Below are 15,832 nucleotides of genomic sequence, written 5' to 3' on the forward strand. Positions count from 1 at the left end.
GTGCAGTTAGTTACACCATGTAGCAAAATGCATGGTAGCTCACCACGCAAGACCACAGCCACTAGCATGCTGAAAAAGGCCTAACTGTTAAAACGCAACAGGAAGATGCACCAGGCCCTATCCTTTGTTCATAATGATGTACTTCCACAAAGGTCTAGTACCAAGGATGATGCATCCCGAGTCATTCCTTCCGAGTAATGCATGTCTTCCCTTTTTATATCAATGCCAACACTGATAGATTCAAACCATGTTAACCAAATAACAAAGGAGTAGGGACACTGATAGGTTTACAGGCTGGCATGACATCAGTCAATCATACCTGGGCTATACCTTACCCGGCTACAATAAGAATGAATGGGAAGTGCCATAAACCCACCTGTCACAAAAAGTCAGTGACTTCTCTTATAAAGCAGCATTTTTTTCTGTGGTAAACCCTAAAAATAAGTGATGGGACGATTGATACCGAGGATCCGATTCTTGTATCCAAATGACAATACCACCGGAACGGCGACGTTTGAAGCTTCAAATGTCATTGGAAGGTCGGGACAGCTGGTTTTAAAAAAATTGGTGCTTCGCATGACTCTTGTGTTTGACTTTACAATTATTTTGTTGTGTGTGTGTGTGTGTGTTTACACTTATTTGGGATTTGGTAGAACAGTTTAGAATAACCTCAACAACAGACAGAAACTGAATGCATGTCACACCTCTATTGCATTTTTTCATGTTCTATAGCTTGTGGTCTCAGAGACCCCAAACAGCTCACCCAAAATATTTTTGCTAATAGTCAATGTCAATTATTAATTTAATAATCACACACTTGTATATTTTATACTATTGATCTATATGTGAATCCGTTGACCGGACTACACATGACACATATTGGCACAGATTAAAAACCTATTCAAACCATCCTTTGCTCCACAATGTTTTGTTAGATTTGGTCAATAGTATCAGAAACCAAGTCTGGCCACCAGATGTCACTAATTCGCACTCTATTAAAAGCTTCGAGTAATGAACCGTTTTCCGCCACAAATTCATGAAAGCCTCAAACGGTTCAGAAAGCCTCGATTTCCAATCACTACTAAAAATAGTTTAATCCAAAATTATTGTTTAGTGTAAAACATGTTGAAGATTAGCAGATATGCTGTCCATTCATTAAATGATAAGGCGTTTCCTCTAAAAAGCTGTTTATTCAGTGCAGTGTATCCTCTTCTCAATTGACATCAATAAAAAAAAAAGGCCTCTGGTTTCCTTTCGCTCGTACTGCCAGACCGGAAGCGTTAGCTTTAGCCGTTTCGGGCTCATAGGCATAGATGTCTATGCTCATATACATATTTGCTGGCTTGCCTTCTAGTGCAAGTAAGTGGCTTCGTCGAACATCACGTGTTACTCATTTCATTGGCTGTTTCCGAGGCGGGAGTTTCAGATTCCTGACATTCCTGAAAACATTTCTTCGTATTCCATCTCAGCACTCTTCTTTTATTAAACTGGACAATTTATAAACATAAAAAATTGACTATTTTATCGCACCGGAGATTATTTTTAACACTTACGTCAGTCTAGTGGTTTGAAAAGGGGTGTTAGTGGGATCTAAAGAGCTGGCAATTGGATTACCTCCTTATTAGACAACAACTACGTTACTGTCAACTCTCAATCAGTGCGTCTCGTGCACACGTTACCTCGAGAACGTCAACTTAATCTGAGCTCGTGCTCGTCTCTTTCAACGGTCAATTTTGGGATATCATGAGCTCTTAGTTCCGCACAAAAGTTGGTAGAAATAGAAATATATCTTCAGCTGGACATGGATAACTACCGTCATCAGCGACATGAAGGCTCGAATCAAGGGAGGGGAAAAAACATCCATCGAAAGAAAGGATTTGGAGTCGGAGTGTCATCTCAGGGCAGTTCAAGTGGGGATGACGGAGAGAAGAAACCTAAATTTGTAAGTTACACTTTTTGAAACCGTTATATAAAGTGTTCTCATAAATGGTTATTATTCTAGTAAATTATCACATGTCCCCACTGCTGTCAGGCCTCTGGTACTGAAGCACTGATGTTTGAGTTATTAGCAAAATATTTACGTATTCATCTGTTTTGGTCCAATGTCTTGCTTTTATGTTCTTACTTTAATATTTTCTTGTCTGTCACTCTATATGGGCCAGCACTTCTAGATACTAAAATAACGTGTCAAATATTGTTAATGAGTATTGACATATCTAACACTGAATGAAAGACTGAAAATTAGTTTCAGCAAAACAATCAACAACCACAACATGTATTAAATGAAACTATAATCATCCCAAACAGCAGCCTAGCTTTGATGAACTCAAATATGGTGAAATATGGAAGTAAGATTTTGAGTGGATTTTATAAATGTTTTCATAGCCCAACAATGTTGACAAATTGTATAGAGTGTAGAGACACAGCTTTAAATTATAATTTAGATATATAGATGTCACAAGGTGACGATCTTTAGGGGCGGAACCAAAATTCGGGAAGTTTGGTTCCGCCCGGAAGCGTTTCCGCCCGGACCGGAAAAACAGAACACCGGAACTTCCGGTAGCGCCGTAAGAAGGAAAATCAGGGAATTCGATGCACCTGTGCCTAGTTAGGGACAGCGGTTGGTGATTGGAGGATACGCTGGACAAGGCAGTACTTAAGGCCAAGTTATTTCCCAGTCTGGGAAGCTCTTTTTGGTGTGTGTGAAGCACTGGGTTGTGCCCGTCTTGGTACGCTGCTGGTAGCTGTCTAACTCTCTCTCTCCCTCAGGCTGGAATTGTATGATTGTGAAGACATCGCGAACCTTAAAGGTTGAGAAGTGAACAGATTATACGGCGAACTGAGACGACGTGAAAAAGGGGATTGGAAGTGGCATTGATGTGAGTACTAAGAGCCAGTCGAAAGTGCCCTGTATATTGACCTGGCGTTGTGTAGATCTCTCCAGGAGGAGGAGGGCGGCCCTACCCCTAATATAGTGTGGTGGGAGAGCCGAAGGAATACTTATTGAAGTCGTCACAACGACGACATCACTAGCTAGGCCGCATATTCCATCGCCAGATCCGAACCAAGCGAAGTGAAGGAAGACGGGTGTCCTTTCCGTACACTGAGTGTGGTGGGTGAGTCTTCGTGCTGTGAGAACCTATAATTTTGACGTGGTGCTGTATATTGCTGTGGGCTGCTGTGTATTGCCGTGTGTCCTGTCAGATAAACCCCCGCCTTCACGCACTTCGGCGTGGGAGGACAAGGAGATTGCTGGTCCTAGCCTAGTTCAGTACAGTATATGTTGTGAGCGTGCTTCAGATCTCCGGAGATAGCACGGTACGCTGTGTCCAGCCCAGAGGTGAAAGCCATCCAAAGCAGAGTAACTGTGTTTTGTGTCCAAGTTGATACCTGTGGAGAGGAAAGGAAAGAGAGTGAGTAACACAAGGAGAAACAGAGGAAACCTGTACTTACAGTGCGCTGTGTTCAGCCCAGAGGTGAGAGCCATTCAAAGCAAACTAACGGTGCTATTGTGCCCAAGTTGATATCTGTGGAGAGAAAAGGAGAGAGAGGGAATAACACGAGGAGGAATAGAGCGAACCCTGTACTTACAGTACGCTGTGTCCAGCCCAGAGGTGAGAGCCATTTAAAGCAAACTAACTGTGCTATTGTGCCCAAGTTGATACCTGTGGAGAGAAAAGGAGAGAGAGGTGAATAACACGAGGAGGAATAGAGCGAACCCTGTACTTACAGTACGCTGTGTCCAGCCCAGAGGTGAGAGCCATTCAAAGCAAACTAACTGTGCTATTGTGCCCAAGTTGATACCTGTGGAGAGAAAAGGAGAGAGAGAGTGAATAACACGAGGAGGAATAGAGCGAACCCTGTACTTACAGTACGCTGTGTCCAGCCCAGAGGTGAGAGCCATTCAAAGCAAACTAACTGTGCTATTGTGCCCAAGTTGATACCTGTGGAGAGAAAAGGAGAGAGAGTGGGTAACACGAGGAGAGACTGAGGAAACCTGCACTTACGCCGCTGCCTGTGGAGAAAGAGAAAGCGAGTGAGCACCCAAGGAACGAACTGTGTGAACCAGTACTTACTGTGAGCTGTAATCAGCGAAGAGGTGAGAGCAGAACCAAGCTGAACTAACTGTGCCTGTGTGTCCCAGCCGTTGCCTGTGGAGAAAGAGAAAGCGAGTGAGCACCCAAGGAACGAACTGTGTGAACCAGTACTTACTGTGAGCTGTAAGCAGCGAAGAGGTGAGAGCAAAACCAAGCTGAATTAACTGTGCCTGTGTGTCCCAGCCGTTGCCTGTGGAGAAAGAGAAAGAGCCCGTTGCCTGTGGAGGAAGAGAAAGAGAGTGAGCACCTCGAGAACGAACTGTGTGAACCAGTACTTACCGTGAGCTGTATTCAGCGAAGAGGAGGAAGAAGGAGGGCGCTACGGATACCTAAGACTCAGGCCGGGGCCCGAGTCCCACGCCCCGGATCCCCGTGGCCCCCTTGCTCCCTGACCTTTTCCCGGCCATAGCCCATCTGGAGGGCCGAGTCAGAGTTTAGTTTTAATTGCCCTTTCCCTATTCCCCAAGCTATTTTTAGATATTTAAATAAAGATTGTTTTATCACTTACTTGTTCTCGTGTTGTTTGACCATTGGGTCGGGTTTGGGGACCTCCTCGAGGTGGAAGTTGAGAAGGGGTGTGGCTTAGTTAAAGCATAGCCAGCCCCTGGGTGTGACAGATTTGGCGTAGTCGGCAGGGTTTCCACCTCGAGTTGAGTAACCAAGGTCGTCCAATGACCGACAACGCGGGGCTTTCAGCCCAACCCCGTGCCATGCCCGTTCTTATGGGGAGCCCCTGGATTCAAAAATATGGGGGGACAGAATCCGAGGTACGATTGTCTGAATGGAAGGCTCAACTAGAGTACTTGGCCGACCTACAGGGCCTTAGTGCAGCCCAGCGGCTTCAATTTGTGTTAAACTCCCTGGATGGAGAAGCGCGGCGAGAGGTGCATGCCGCCCCCGAAGCCGTTAGAGCCAACGCCCAAACCGTGTTCCAGTTCCTCACTGAACAGTATGGTGACCACACCCCCGTAGCTGTCCTTCGCTCCCAGTTCTTCAATTGTAAGCAGGGCCCCCGCCAACCGATTAGAGCTTTCGCCCTGAGGTTGCGAGAGCAATTCGCCCGACTACAGACCCGTCGGGACCACGGGTTGGGAGATGGAGAGACTCTATTGCGGGACCAGTTTCTTCTGGGGTTGAAGGAGGGTCCGGTGAGACAGAGCCTACGTATCCAGTTTCGAAGGGACCCGGGTCTTACGTTCGAAGATCTGAAGAAAGAGGCACTGGCCCTGGAAGGTGATGAGACTGAGGTGAGTGGTTCCCCAGTGTGTGCGGTTGTCAGTGAAGTAGCACCAGCACAACCCGGAGGCCCTGACTGGAAGCAAGCACTGAAGGCTGAACTTTTGAAAGATGTCCGCGATCAGATGTCTGAACTGTCTAAAGCCCTCGTAGGAGAATTGCGCCAAGGACGGGCGCGGGAGGAACCACGGCCGGCGCCCCGAGACCGAGTGTACTCAGAGGGAGGCCGAGAGCCGTTCAGGCGCCCGAACCACTTTAACCGGCCCCGTTTCGAATGGGACGAGCAAGGGCGACCCATCTGTAACCGCTGTGGCAAACCAGGTCACTATAGCCGTCAGTGTGGGCCCCGCAGGGCGTCAGAAGGGGGTTTTTAGGTCGGCCGGCCACTGTGGGTCGTGTGGCCGGGACCCCTCGAGAAGACCCTGGAAGAGGATATGGCTCTAGGAGCCAGATGATTGGGCGTAGCCCCGTGGCGAAGGTGAGAGTGTGCGGCAAGGAGATTCAATGCCTGGTAGACACAGGCTCCCAAGTGACGTTGTTTGCTGAGAGTTTATCCGAAGAAGTGTTTGGGAAACAAGGGGCACCAGGGGCGGAGGCCCCCTGGCTTACTCTGAAGGGCGCAAACGGCCTCGACATCCCATATATTGGCTACCGATTGACGGACCTAGAGGTTCACGGAGTGATGGTCCCCCAGAAAGGTGTGATTATCGTGCAAGACCATTGTCTGGGTGCACATCGAGCCCTGTTGGGCATGAATGTCCTCGCTGATTGCTGGGAAGAGCTATTTCGGGCTAGGCCCGTATCGAAGATACCACCTGCAGAGAGGCCCAAGTGGGAGTGTGTGGTAGCTGACTGTCGAAGGGTGCAAATGAGCCAAGTCCGCAGGGAACAGGAAGAGGTAGGAAGAGTGATGTGTCGTTTTGCTTTGTCTGTCCCCGCAAAAAGTGAGGCTGTTGTGTGGGCGCGAGTACCGCCCCGAAGAGCGGGCCCAGAAGAGTGGGTGCTGGTGGAGCCCCATGTGGATTGTCCACAAGTGGAAGTGGCACGAGGATTATCGACGGTCCGGCGGGGGAGAGTCCCCGTGAGGATACGGAATGTACATCCATACGCGGTGCAACTACATCGGCACCAACGATTAGCCCGTCTGACAACGGTTACATCCCACCAAGTAAGGGAAGAGAGGGATATTAGTTTTCGTCAGGTGTGCCCCACTGTCATCGAGGTGGCCCTGACACAAGTAGACACCCCATGGGGTGGTATGGAGAGGAGTGTGCCGAGCCACCTGGCGGGTGAGTCGTTACAAGGGGAGGATTTAGAGCAAGCACAGACACAGAAGTTACAGGCCCTCCTTCGGAGATGGCAGCATGTGTTCGCCACCCACGACGAAGACTACGGATGCACCCAGGTGGTACAACATCATATACCTACCGGGGATGCAGGGCCCAGCCGGGAGAGGTATCGCCCAATTCCGCCCACTTTGTATACCGAGGTACGTACACTCCTGCAAGGCATGCTGAAGCAAGGAGTTGTTAGGGAAAGCAGCAGCCCGTGGGCGGCCCCCATAGTGCTGGTGCAAAAGAAGACGGGGGCTTGGAGATTCTGCGTGGACTACCGTAAGCTGAACCTCGTGACTAAGAAAGACGCTTTCCCTTTGCCACGGATCGAAGATTCGCTTGCCAGCCTCACGCAGTCGGCATGGTACTCTACCCTAGATTTGGCCAGTGGCTACTGGCAGGTGCAGGTGGCCGAAGCAGACCGGGAGAAGACTGCCTTTACAACCCCGTTTGGACTATTTGAATGGGACCGGATGCCTTTCGGGCTCTGTAACGCTCCGGCCACCTTCCAGCGGCTGATGCAGCGGTGCTTGGGAGGTCAGTTAATGGAGTCAGTATTAGTTTACCTGGATGATGTGATTGTCTACTCCCCAGATTTTGATTCACACCTGAGGCACCTCGAGGAAGTCTTTCGGGCCATGGAGAAGTACGGATTGAAACTACAGCCCAATAAGTGTCACTTACTACGGAGAGAAGTCAACTTTCTGGGCCACGTGGTCAGTGCGGCTGGAGTGTCCGTCGATCCTGGAAAGGTATCGGCCGTGAAGGACTGGAAGGCCCCGAGGACAGTGAGGCAAGTGCGATCCTTTTTAGGATTTGTGGGATACTATAGGCGTTTCATAAAGGACTTTTCAAAAATTGCTAAACCCCTTAATCAGTTGCTGGTTGGCACAGGTCGTAACCGGGGCCGGGGGTCGCCCAACGTAGACTGGGATGCAAATTGTGAGTCGGCGTTCCAGACATTGAAGCAGGAGCTGCTACAGGCCCCTATCTTGGCATACGCAGATTTCACAAAACCATTCCTTTTGTATACAGATGCCAGCAATCTCGGGCTGGGAGCGGTGTTGGCTCAACGGCAGGACGGAGTTGAGAGGGTCATCGCGTACGCCAGCCGGAGCCTCCACCCAGCCGAGAGGAACGATGCGAACTATAGTTCTTTCAAATTGGAGCTGCTGGCGTTGAAGTGGGCCCTAAGTGAGAAATTTAAAGACTACCTCTGGGGTGCCAAGGTGACGATCATTACAGACAATAACCCATTAGTACACTTACAGACGGCGAAGCTGGGAGCCGTGGAGCAGCGGTGGGTGGCCCAACTGGCCAACTTTGACTATCAACTACAGTACCGACCAGGGCGTGAACACACGAACGCGGACGTCCTCTCAAGGCTGCCCGAAGCGGAAAGCCCCGGAGGGGCCAGCCCGGAGGAGGGCTATATGGTAGGAGCAGTAGAGGCACCAGGCAGCAGACAAGAGGCCGTGCCTGAGAACTGGGGATGGGATCCCCGTCGGTGGAGGGAGAGACAGGCCAGGGATCAAGATGTGCGGCTGGTAAGAGAATGGCTGGAACAGGGCCGACGGCTGACGCCAGCGGAGAGGTTAGCCCAGACGGATACTGGGAGGAGGCTGCTGGGGCAATGGGACAGGCTGGAGCTGAGAGATGGCGTTTTGTGCAGAAGGGTCAGTGACCCGAAGTTGGGCGAAGAAGTACGCCAGATCGTGGTACCCGCAGATGAGGTAACGGCTTTAGTTTCGGCGTACCACAACCAGTTGGGGCATCAGGGACAGGAGAGGACCGTGTCCCTGCTTAGGAGATTCTTCTTTTGGCCCGGGCTAGAGGCATCGGTGCACGCCCTAATTCAAGCTTGCCCGAGATGCATATTGGTTAAGTCCAGACGGGAGGTCCGAGCGCCAATGGTACCCATCCATGCGAAGGCCCCCCTTCATATCATGGCTATGGACTTCTTGACACTGGGCCGACCACGAGATCGCTACCAGAACATCTTGGTAATAACGGATTTGTTCACAAAGTACGCTTGGGCTATCCCCACCCTCGACCAGACTGCAACCACCACCGCTACAGTTTTATGGCGGGCCGTCTTCCAGACGTTCGGATGCCCGGAGTTTCTGCACTCCGATCAAGGAGCCAACTTTGAGTCCAGGGTAATTAGAGAACTATGCCAGTTGTACGGTTGCACGAAAACTCACACCACTTCGTATCATCCTCAGGGGAACGGCGGCTGTGAGAGATTCAATCAGACCCTATTGGGGCTGCTGGGGACCTTGGACCAACAACGGCAGGACGATTGGGTGAGTGCCTTGCCAAACCTCCTACAGGCCTATAACAACAGTATACATAGTACTACGGGTTACGCTCCCACTTACCTGATGTTTGGCAGACACATACGAATGCCTACTGACCTGGTCCTAGGAGTGATAGCCGACCAAGAGGAAGCAAGTGTAACGGAGTGGGTGGGGCGCCATCACCAGCGCTTGCATTTCGCCTACGAGCAGGTGTCGAAAAGGATACAGACGGCAGGAGAGAAAAGTAAGCGGTTGTATGATCGGACTGCTAGAGAAGCCCCTCTACTGCCAGGAGAGAGGGTGTTGGTGAGAGATAATCGGCGGCAGGGGAAGGGGAAACTGAGTGACCGTTGGGAGGCCACCCCTTATGTAGTCTGCCGGCAGCAGAGGCCGGGGCAGCCGGTCTATACCATCCGGCCAGAAGGGAAGTCAGGCCCCGACCGTGTGGTGCACCGGAACATGATTCGCCCATGCCCTAACTACCCTGAAGCCGTGGAAGAAGTCCCCACGGAACCTGTACCAGCGGCCCCCTGGATTGAAGGTTGGGCTGTGGTACCAGGGAGACCCGTGGTGGCACCACCCCCGATCGCCCCGAGAGAACCAGAAGCAGCCCCTGAACAAGCTGAGCCCGATTCACCAGTGAGACGATCCCGGCGAGAGAACCGAGGCCGACCCCCTGCCCGCTATGGGGAGTGGACAGCCCGAGGACGTTCTAGGGACTAGAACGGATTGGCGGGGGAGGATGTCACAAGGTGACGATCTTTAGGGGCGGAACCAAAATTCGGGAAGTTTGGTTCCGCCCGGAAGCGTTTCCGCCCGGACCGGAAAAACAGAACACCGGAACTTCCGGTAGCGCCGTAAGAAGGAAAATCAGGGAATTCGATGCACCTGTGCCTAGTTAGGGACAGCGGTTGGTGATTGGAGGATACGCTGGACAAGGCAGTACTTAAGGCCAAGTTATTTCCCAGTCTGGGAAGCTCTTTTTGGTGTGTGTGAAGCACTGGGTTGTGCCCGTCTTGGTACGCTGCTGGTAGCTGTCTAACTCTCTCTCTCCCTCAGGCTGGAATTGTATGATTGTGAAGACATCGCGAACCTTAAAGGTTGAGAAGTGAACAGATTATACGGCGAACTGAGACGACGTGAAAAAGGGGATTGGAAGTGGCATTGATGTGAGTACTAAGAGCCAGTCGAAAGTGCCCTGTATATTGACCTGGCGTTGTGTAGATCTCTCCAGGAGGAGGAGGGCGGCCCTACCCCTAATATAGTGTGGTGGGAGAGCCGAAGGAATACTTATTGAAGTCGTCACAACGACGACATCACTAGCTAGGCCGCATATTCCATCGCCAGATCCGAACCAAGCGAAGTGAAGGAAGACGGGTGTCCTTTCCGTACACTGAGTGTGGTGGGTGAGTCTTCGTGCTGTGAGAACCTATAATTTTGACGTGGTGCTGTATATTGCTGTGGGCTGCTGTGTATTGCCGTGTGTCCTGTCAGATAAACCCCCGCCTTCACGCACTTCGGCGTGGGAGGACAAGGAGATTGCTGGTCCTAGCCTAGTTCAGTACAGTATATGTTGTGAGCGTGCTTCAGATCTCCGGAGATAGCACGGTACGCTGTGTCCAGCCCAGAGGTGAAAGCCATCCAAAGCAGAGTAACTGTGTTTTGTGTCCAAGTTGATACCTGTGGAGAGGAAAGGAAAGAGAGTGAGTAACACAAGGAGAAACAGAGGAAACCTGTACTTACAGTGCGCTGTGTTCAGCCCAGAGGTGAGAGCCATTCAAAGCAAACTAACGGTGCTATTGTGCCCAAGTTGATATCTGTGGAGAGAAAAGGAGAGAGAGGGAATAACACGAGGAGGAATAGAGCGAACCCTGTACTTACAGTACGCTGTGTCCAGCCCAGAGGTGAGAGCCATTTAAAGCAAACTAACTGTGCTATTGTGCCCAAGTTGATACCTGTGGAGAGAAAAGGAGAGAGAGGTGAATAACACGAGGAGGAATAGAGCGAACCCTGTACTTACAGTACGCTGTGTCCAGCCCAGAGGTGAGAGCCATTCAAAGCAAACTAACTGTGCTATTGTGCCCAAGTTGATACCTGTGGAGAGAAAAGGAGAGAGAGAGTGAATAACACGAGGAGGAATAGAGCGAACCCTGTACTTACAGTACGCTGTGTCCAGCCCAGAGGTGAGAGCCATTCAAAGCAAACTAACTGTGCTATTGTGCCCAAGTTGATACCTGTGGAGAGAAAAGGAGAGAGAGTGGGTAACACGAGGAGAGACTGAGGAAACCTGTACTTACGCCGCTGCCTGTGGAGAAAGAGAAAGCGAGTGAGCACCCAAGGAACGAACTGTGTGAACCAGTACTTACTGTGAGCTGTAATCAGCGAAGAGGTGAGAGCAGAACCAAGCTGAACTAACTGTGCCTGTGTGTCCCAGCCGTTGCCTGTGGAGAAAGAGAAAGCGAGTGAGCACCCAAGGAACGAACTGTGTGAACCAGTACTTACTGTGAGCTGTAAGCAGCGAAGAGGTGAGAGCAAAACCAAGCTGAATTAACTGTGCCTGTGTGTCCCAGCCGTTGCCTGTGGAGAAAGAGAAAGAGCCCGTTGCCTGTGGAGGAAGAGAAAGAGAGTGAGCACCTCGAGAACGAACTGTGTGAACCAGTACTTACCGTGAGCTGTATTCAGCGAAGAGGAGGAAGAAGGAGGGCGCTACGGATACCTAAGACTCAGGCCGGGGCCCGAGTCCCACGCCCCGGATCCCCGTGGCCCCCTTGCTCCCTGACCTTTTCCCGGCCATAGCCCATCTGGAGGGCCGAGTCAGAGTTTAGTTTTAATTGCCCTTTCCCTATTCCCCAAGCTATTTTTAGATATTTAAATAAAGATTGTTTTATCACTTACTTGTTCTCGTGTTGTTTGACCATTGGGTCGGGTTTGGGGACCTCCTCGAGGTGGAAGTTGAGAAGGGGTGTGGCTTAGTTAAAGCATAGCCAGCCCCTGGGTGTGACAGATTCTGTAGTCAAGGTCTAATAATTATAGTTCTTTATGTTTTATAGTTGTGTGTGTGTGTATGTGTGTTTGTGTATAGTGTGATTTTAAAGTGATATATACTGAGTTGCTATATAATTTAATAATTTTGATACATTAAGAAAATGAAATGGATTAATGTCAGACTAGAAATGTTGCTGTTGTAAAAAGTAACGGCAGGTAAAGTTGTTGAACATTTTATGTCTGATGTTTTTAAGAGTCACTGGAATGCAGATGATTGTTTGGTGAGGCTGAATGATGTCATTTTATTCCTTTAGAAGGACAAAACTGGTTCATTATTCTACAATGTAAAATGTCAGTGAAGTTCAAGGTATATCCACACAAAGAATTTATGTGCATTATAAGAACTTAGTGAAGTTAGTATGTATCTGCTCTGTCAGTGCTCTTTGTTTCTTCAGAAATCAGATGTCTTATTTTATGCAAATTGTAGACATTTCTTAAAATTGACAGCATGATAGTTGTTTTTAGATGGATTTAAACCACAGCAACAATTATATTTTATGTTAAAACAGACAGCAGAGAGACAGATGGATAAAACACACCCACACACATTGAAGCCCTCTTTCAATGCCATTAACTTAGTTGTTGACTGCCAGTGCTAAATCAAAGGATAAAATTAGCTCAGGGATAAGACAGAATTATCCAGTCTTGCTTTAGTGCTGGTGGAGGTACAGTATTGTTTTTGACTGGCCAACCAACATGATGAGTGACACTGTGCCAATATCAGATTTAAATAAATATCACCATGTGGGTTAGGAGAGGGGTTTTAAAACATTTGATGCCAAATATCCCAAAATATCAGTTGTATACACTTTTTTTCAAACAAAAAATATTTATGATGTTTTAAAATGTTTTAGAAAGAAATCTCTTATAGTCACCAAGGCTGCAATTACTTGAAAAACAAAAAAAACTAAACAAAACAAAAAACAGTAATTGTGTATAATATCAATAATATTTTCTTTTCAGTATATTTAAAATGTAATTTATTATTGTGATGGCAAATGCTCATGAAACATTTCTTATTATTATAAATGTTGAAAAGATTTGCATTTTTTAAATATCTTTATGGAAGCTGTGATAACTTTTCTTGATTCTTTGATGAAATGAAAACTCTGAAATGTAATTATTTTAATTTCAACAGATATAATAATTTTCTTTTAAAACACAATGCCTTTATTGTATCACAGTTGGCCTTATTTATCAATCTAAAGTAGAAATGACCTCAGATCCATGCGCACAAATCAATTTATGACAGAGTTCACGTTTGATTCATGAAACATTTGTATGGATTTCGTAGGAATGATAAATGTGGCAGCAGAAAACAATCGTCATTTGAATATAACACCCCCTGAAAGCACCCTGAAAGAAATAAAATGCATAAAGACTGTCACAAAAACTAGTTTAGCCTATACTTGTTGCACGTTTTTTAAAATCTGTTAATTATATTATAGCTTATTATAGATGTAGTTTAATCCTGTTTATTTTATTCATTTTATAGACTTCATTTCTGTTTTTCTCCTTTCACAGAAGTGCTGCAGGTGCATGATGTGATGATTGAATCCCCATGGTCTTCTTGTTTACGCTGCTATTTGCGCATATAAAGCTAAAGCCATGTATAAAAAAGACATTCTAATCTTACTGGTTTGACAGTCAGGAAAATAAAAGGAACAAAATGCTGTCATTCTACAGTTCTCCACTATATTTACTATGCTGTGCACAAGTTCAAGTAACCAAAAAAGTTGCCTACGTGAGCTGAGACCATGTGTGAGATTTGATCGTAGCCACCGCTCACATCCATATTAATAAATTCATAGTTTTGGGTTAAAACGACAGTATGCCCTGTTTTATTTTGTACCATCGTTTTTTAAATTAAGCACACTGTGTTTACACTTTACCTCAAGTCTTTTTGGGCATGACGCAACAATATTTGCACATCAGCATTTGACAATTATCTGTCATTCTTCTCTTCACCTCATCACCTCTTCACATCTCAGGCTCTGCAGCTTGGATGGGGGCAGATGCACATTTTCAGGTTTCTCCAGAAATATTAGATTTTGTTCAAGCCAGTGCTCTAGACTGGGTTTTCATTAAGCTCATCTCAATATTTTGGTGCATATTGAGCTTTTCTTCTACTCTGAAGAGTTCTTCAGTCCCTGCCACTGAAAAACAGCTCCACAGCTTGAAGCTGCTACCAGCACACTTTACTTTTGGGATGGTACTCTGTAGCTGACAGGTGAGCAGTGCCTGGTTTCCTTCAAATATTATGCGTGGAATTGATGTTTTTCAGACCAGTTAATCTTGTTTCTCAAAGTCTGCGAGTTCTTTAGGTGTTTTTTTTGGCAAATCAATTTAACATAAGGCAGCAACATAGCAAAACATGAAAAAAAGGAATATGTATACTTTCGCAAGGTACTGTATATATGTTTTAAAAATGGCTTTTATTGCACCCCCCCCCCCCCCCAAAAAAATCAAGAAAACAGATAAAACACAGCTACTATTTTAGGTGCTTTCCAAATAAACTGTTCAAAAATGGGGGATTTGTTTTACTCTAAACAGATGAGAGGTAGGCTATTTGTTTAACAGTCCTGAGATGTTTTCATCAACACACCCTTTCTGAGTCACAGAGTGTAAGACATTAGCGCACTTCTTTTATCAGAATGATGTCTCCTTTCAGAATGTGTGGAATGCAGTGACTGTTAAGAGGCCATTCTTTCCCCTACTGTGGGTTGTTACAGCTGAACTTGTAATGAACAGTTCAGACCACAGGTGGTCCACAGGCAGTGTTTTAGCTCCAGTAGTGGGCTGCATCCGAAAAGCCTAAAATGCTGCTTTCGAAGGTTTTGCCATCTGAAAGTTGTTTGGTGCTCAGTTTGTTTATAAATGTATATTTCTGATCAACTTTTTGCACGTTTGATGTTAGTTCTTGTGAGAAATCAGTTTTCTAGTAATTAAATATTCATTTAGTTATCACAAAAATTCTATTTTGTTGTAGATCATTAAACCATTACGCTGCCTCAGAAATCTGTCCGAAATCAGTTTCATGAAGTGCCTTCGTGCAAAAACGCTGCCTGCAAAGTCATTACCTCATGAGGCAGCAAGTCAGCTGCCTAAGTTTTCGGATGCAGCCGTGGATTATCTTGAAACTCATTTAGTCTTTAATGATGTTTACTCCATTCCTGGAAGAGACTAAACTGTCCTCCTCCTCTGGTTTCTGACCCTTTTAATGTAAAACTCCAGTTTTAGTGACCATTGACACAACTGACCATTGTGCACAATGGAAATTTGACCTCTGCAGTATTTACTTCTTATATTATCATGCATAGGTTGGACTTCAAATCAAATATTTATTTCTTTTTTTGTAAGGACTTTGTAATTGCTTACTCTTCATGGGAGCATCTTTTGTGTATTGCTAAATTTTGTGTAATTACAGTTCATACAAATGCTTTGTTAAAGAGCTTCATCTTTAGAGTCCTTGGCAAAGTTTTTGTAAGAGCATCAGCTGGTGATTTATACAGAATCACTGTTCCTTTTTCTCCTCCCCAGTTACTTGGCAGGTAATTTGTGTTTGGGAAAGAAGAGATGATTTACTAATAACCTAGTAATTTGCTTTGATTCAACATTTATCTTTGTATGAAAAATGACTGTGTACAGTGATGTATCTGTATTAACCAGTAGGTGTCACAATAACACCACGAAAAGAAGGCATTGAGGCAAGTACCATTTTCAAGAACCTTTAAACACATGCTTTCATAACCAGTTCAAAACCAGTTCATTTTTGTCCCATCTTTAATTTTAAGATGAGCTGCATATAGCTGATAAAGAA

The 15,832-nt window shown here is 46.7% G+C and overlaps 1 protein-coding gene across 1 annotated transcript in view; it reads left to right on the top strand.

Moving 5' to 3' along the window:
* The first annotated feature begins 1,401 nt into the window (after nucleotides 1-1,401).
* The window catches only part of LOC132126489 (protein diaphanous homolog 3-like), a 405,695-nt gene continuing 391,264 nt past the window's right edge, over nucleotides 1,402-15,832 (top strand). Inside the window, exon 1 of the mRNA XM_059537748.1 lies at nucleotides 1,402-1,942. Within this exon, the coding sequence (XP_059393731.1) occupies nucleotides 1,802-1,942 (141 nt within the window). The 5' untranslated portion in view covers nucleotides 1,402-1,801. The remainder of the gene's footprint in view (nucleotides 1,943-15,832) is intronic.

This window comes from Carassius carassius, chromosome 44, assembly GCF_963082965.1.
Source record: "Carassius carassius chromosome 44, fCarCar2.1, whole genome shotgun sequence".
NCBI classification, from domain to species: Eukaryota; Metazoa; Chordata; class Actinopteri; order Cypriniformes; family Cyprinidae; genus Carassius; species Carassius carassius.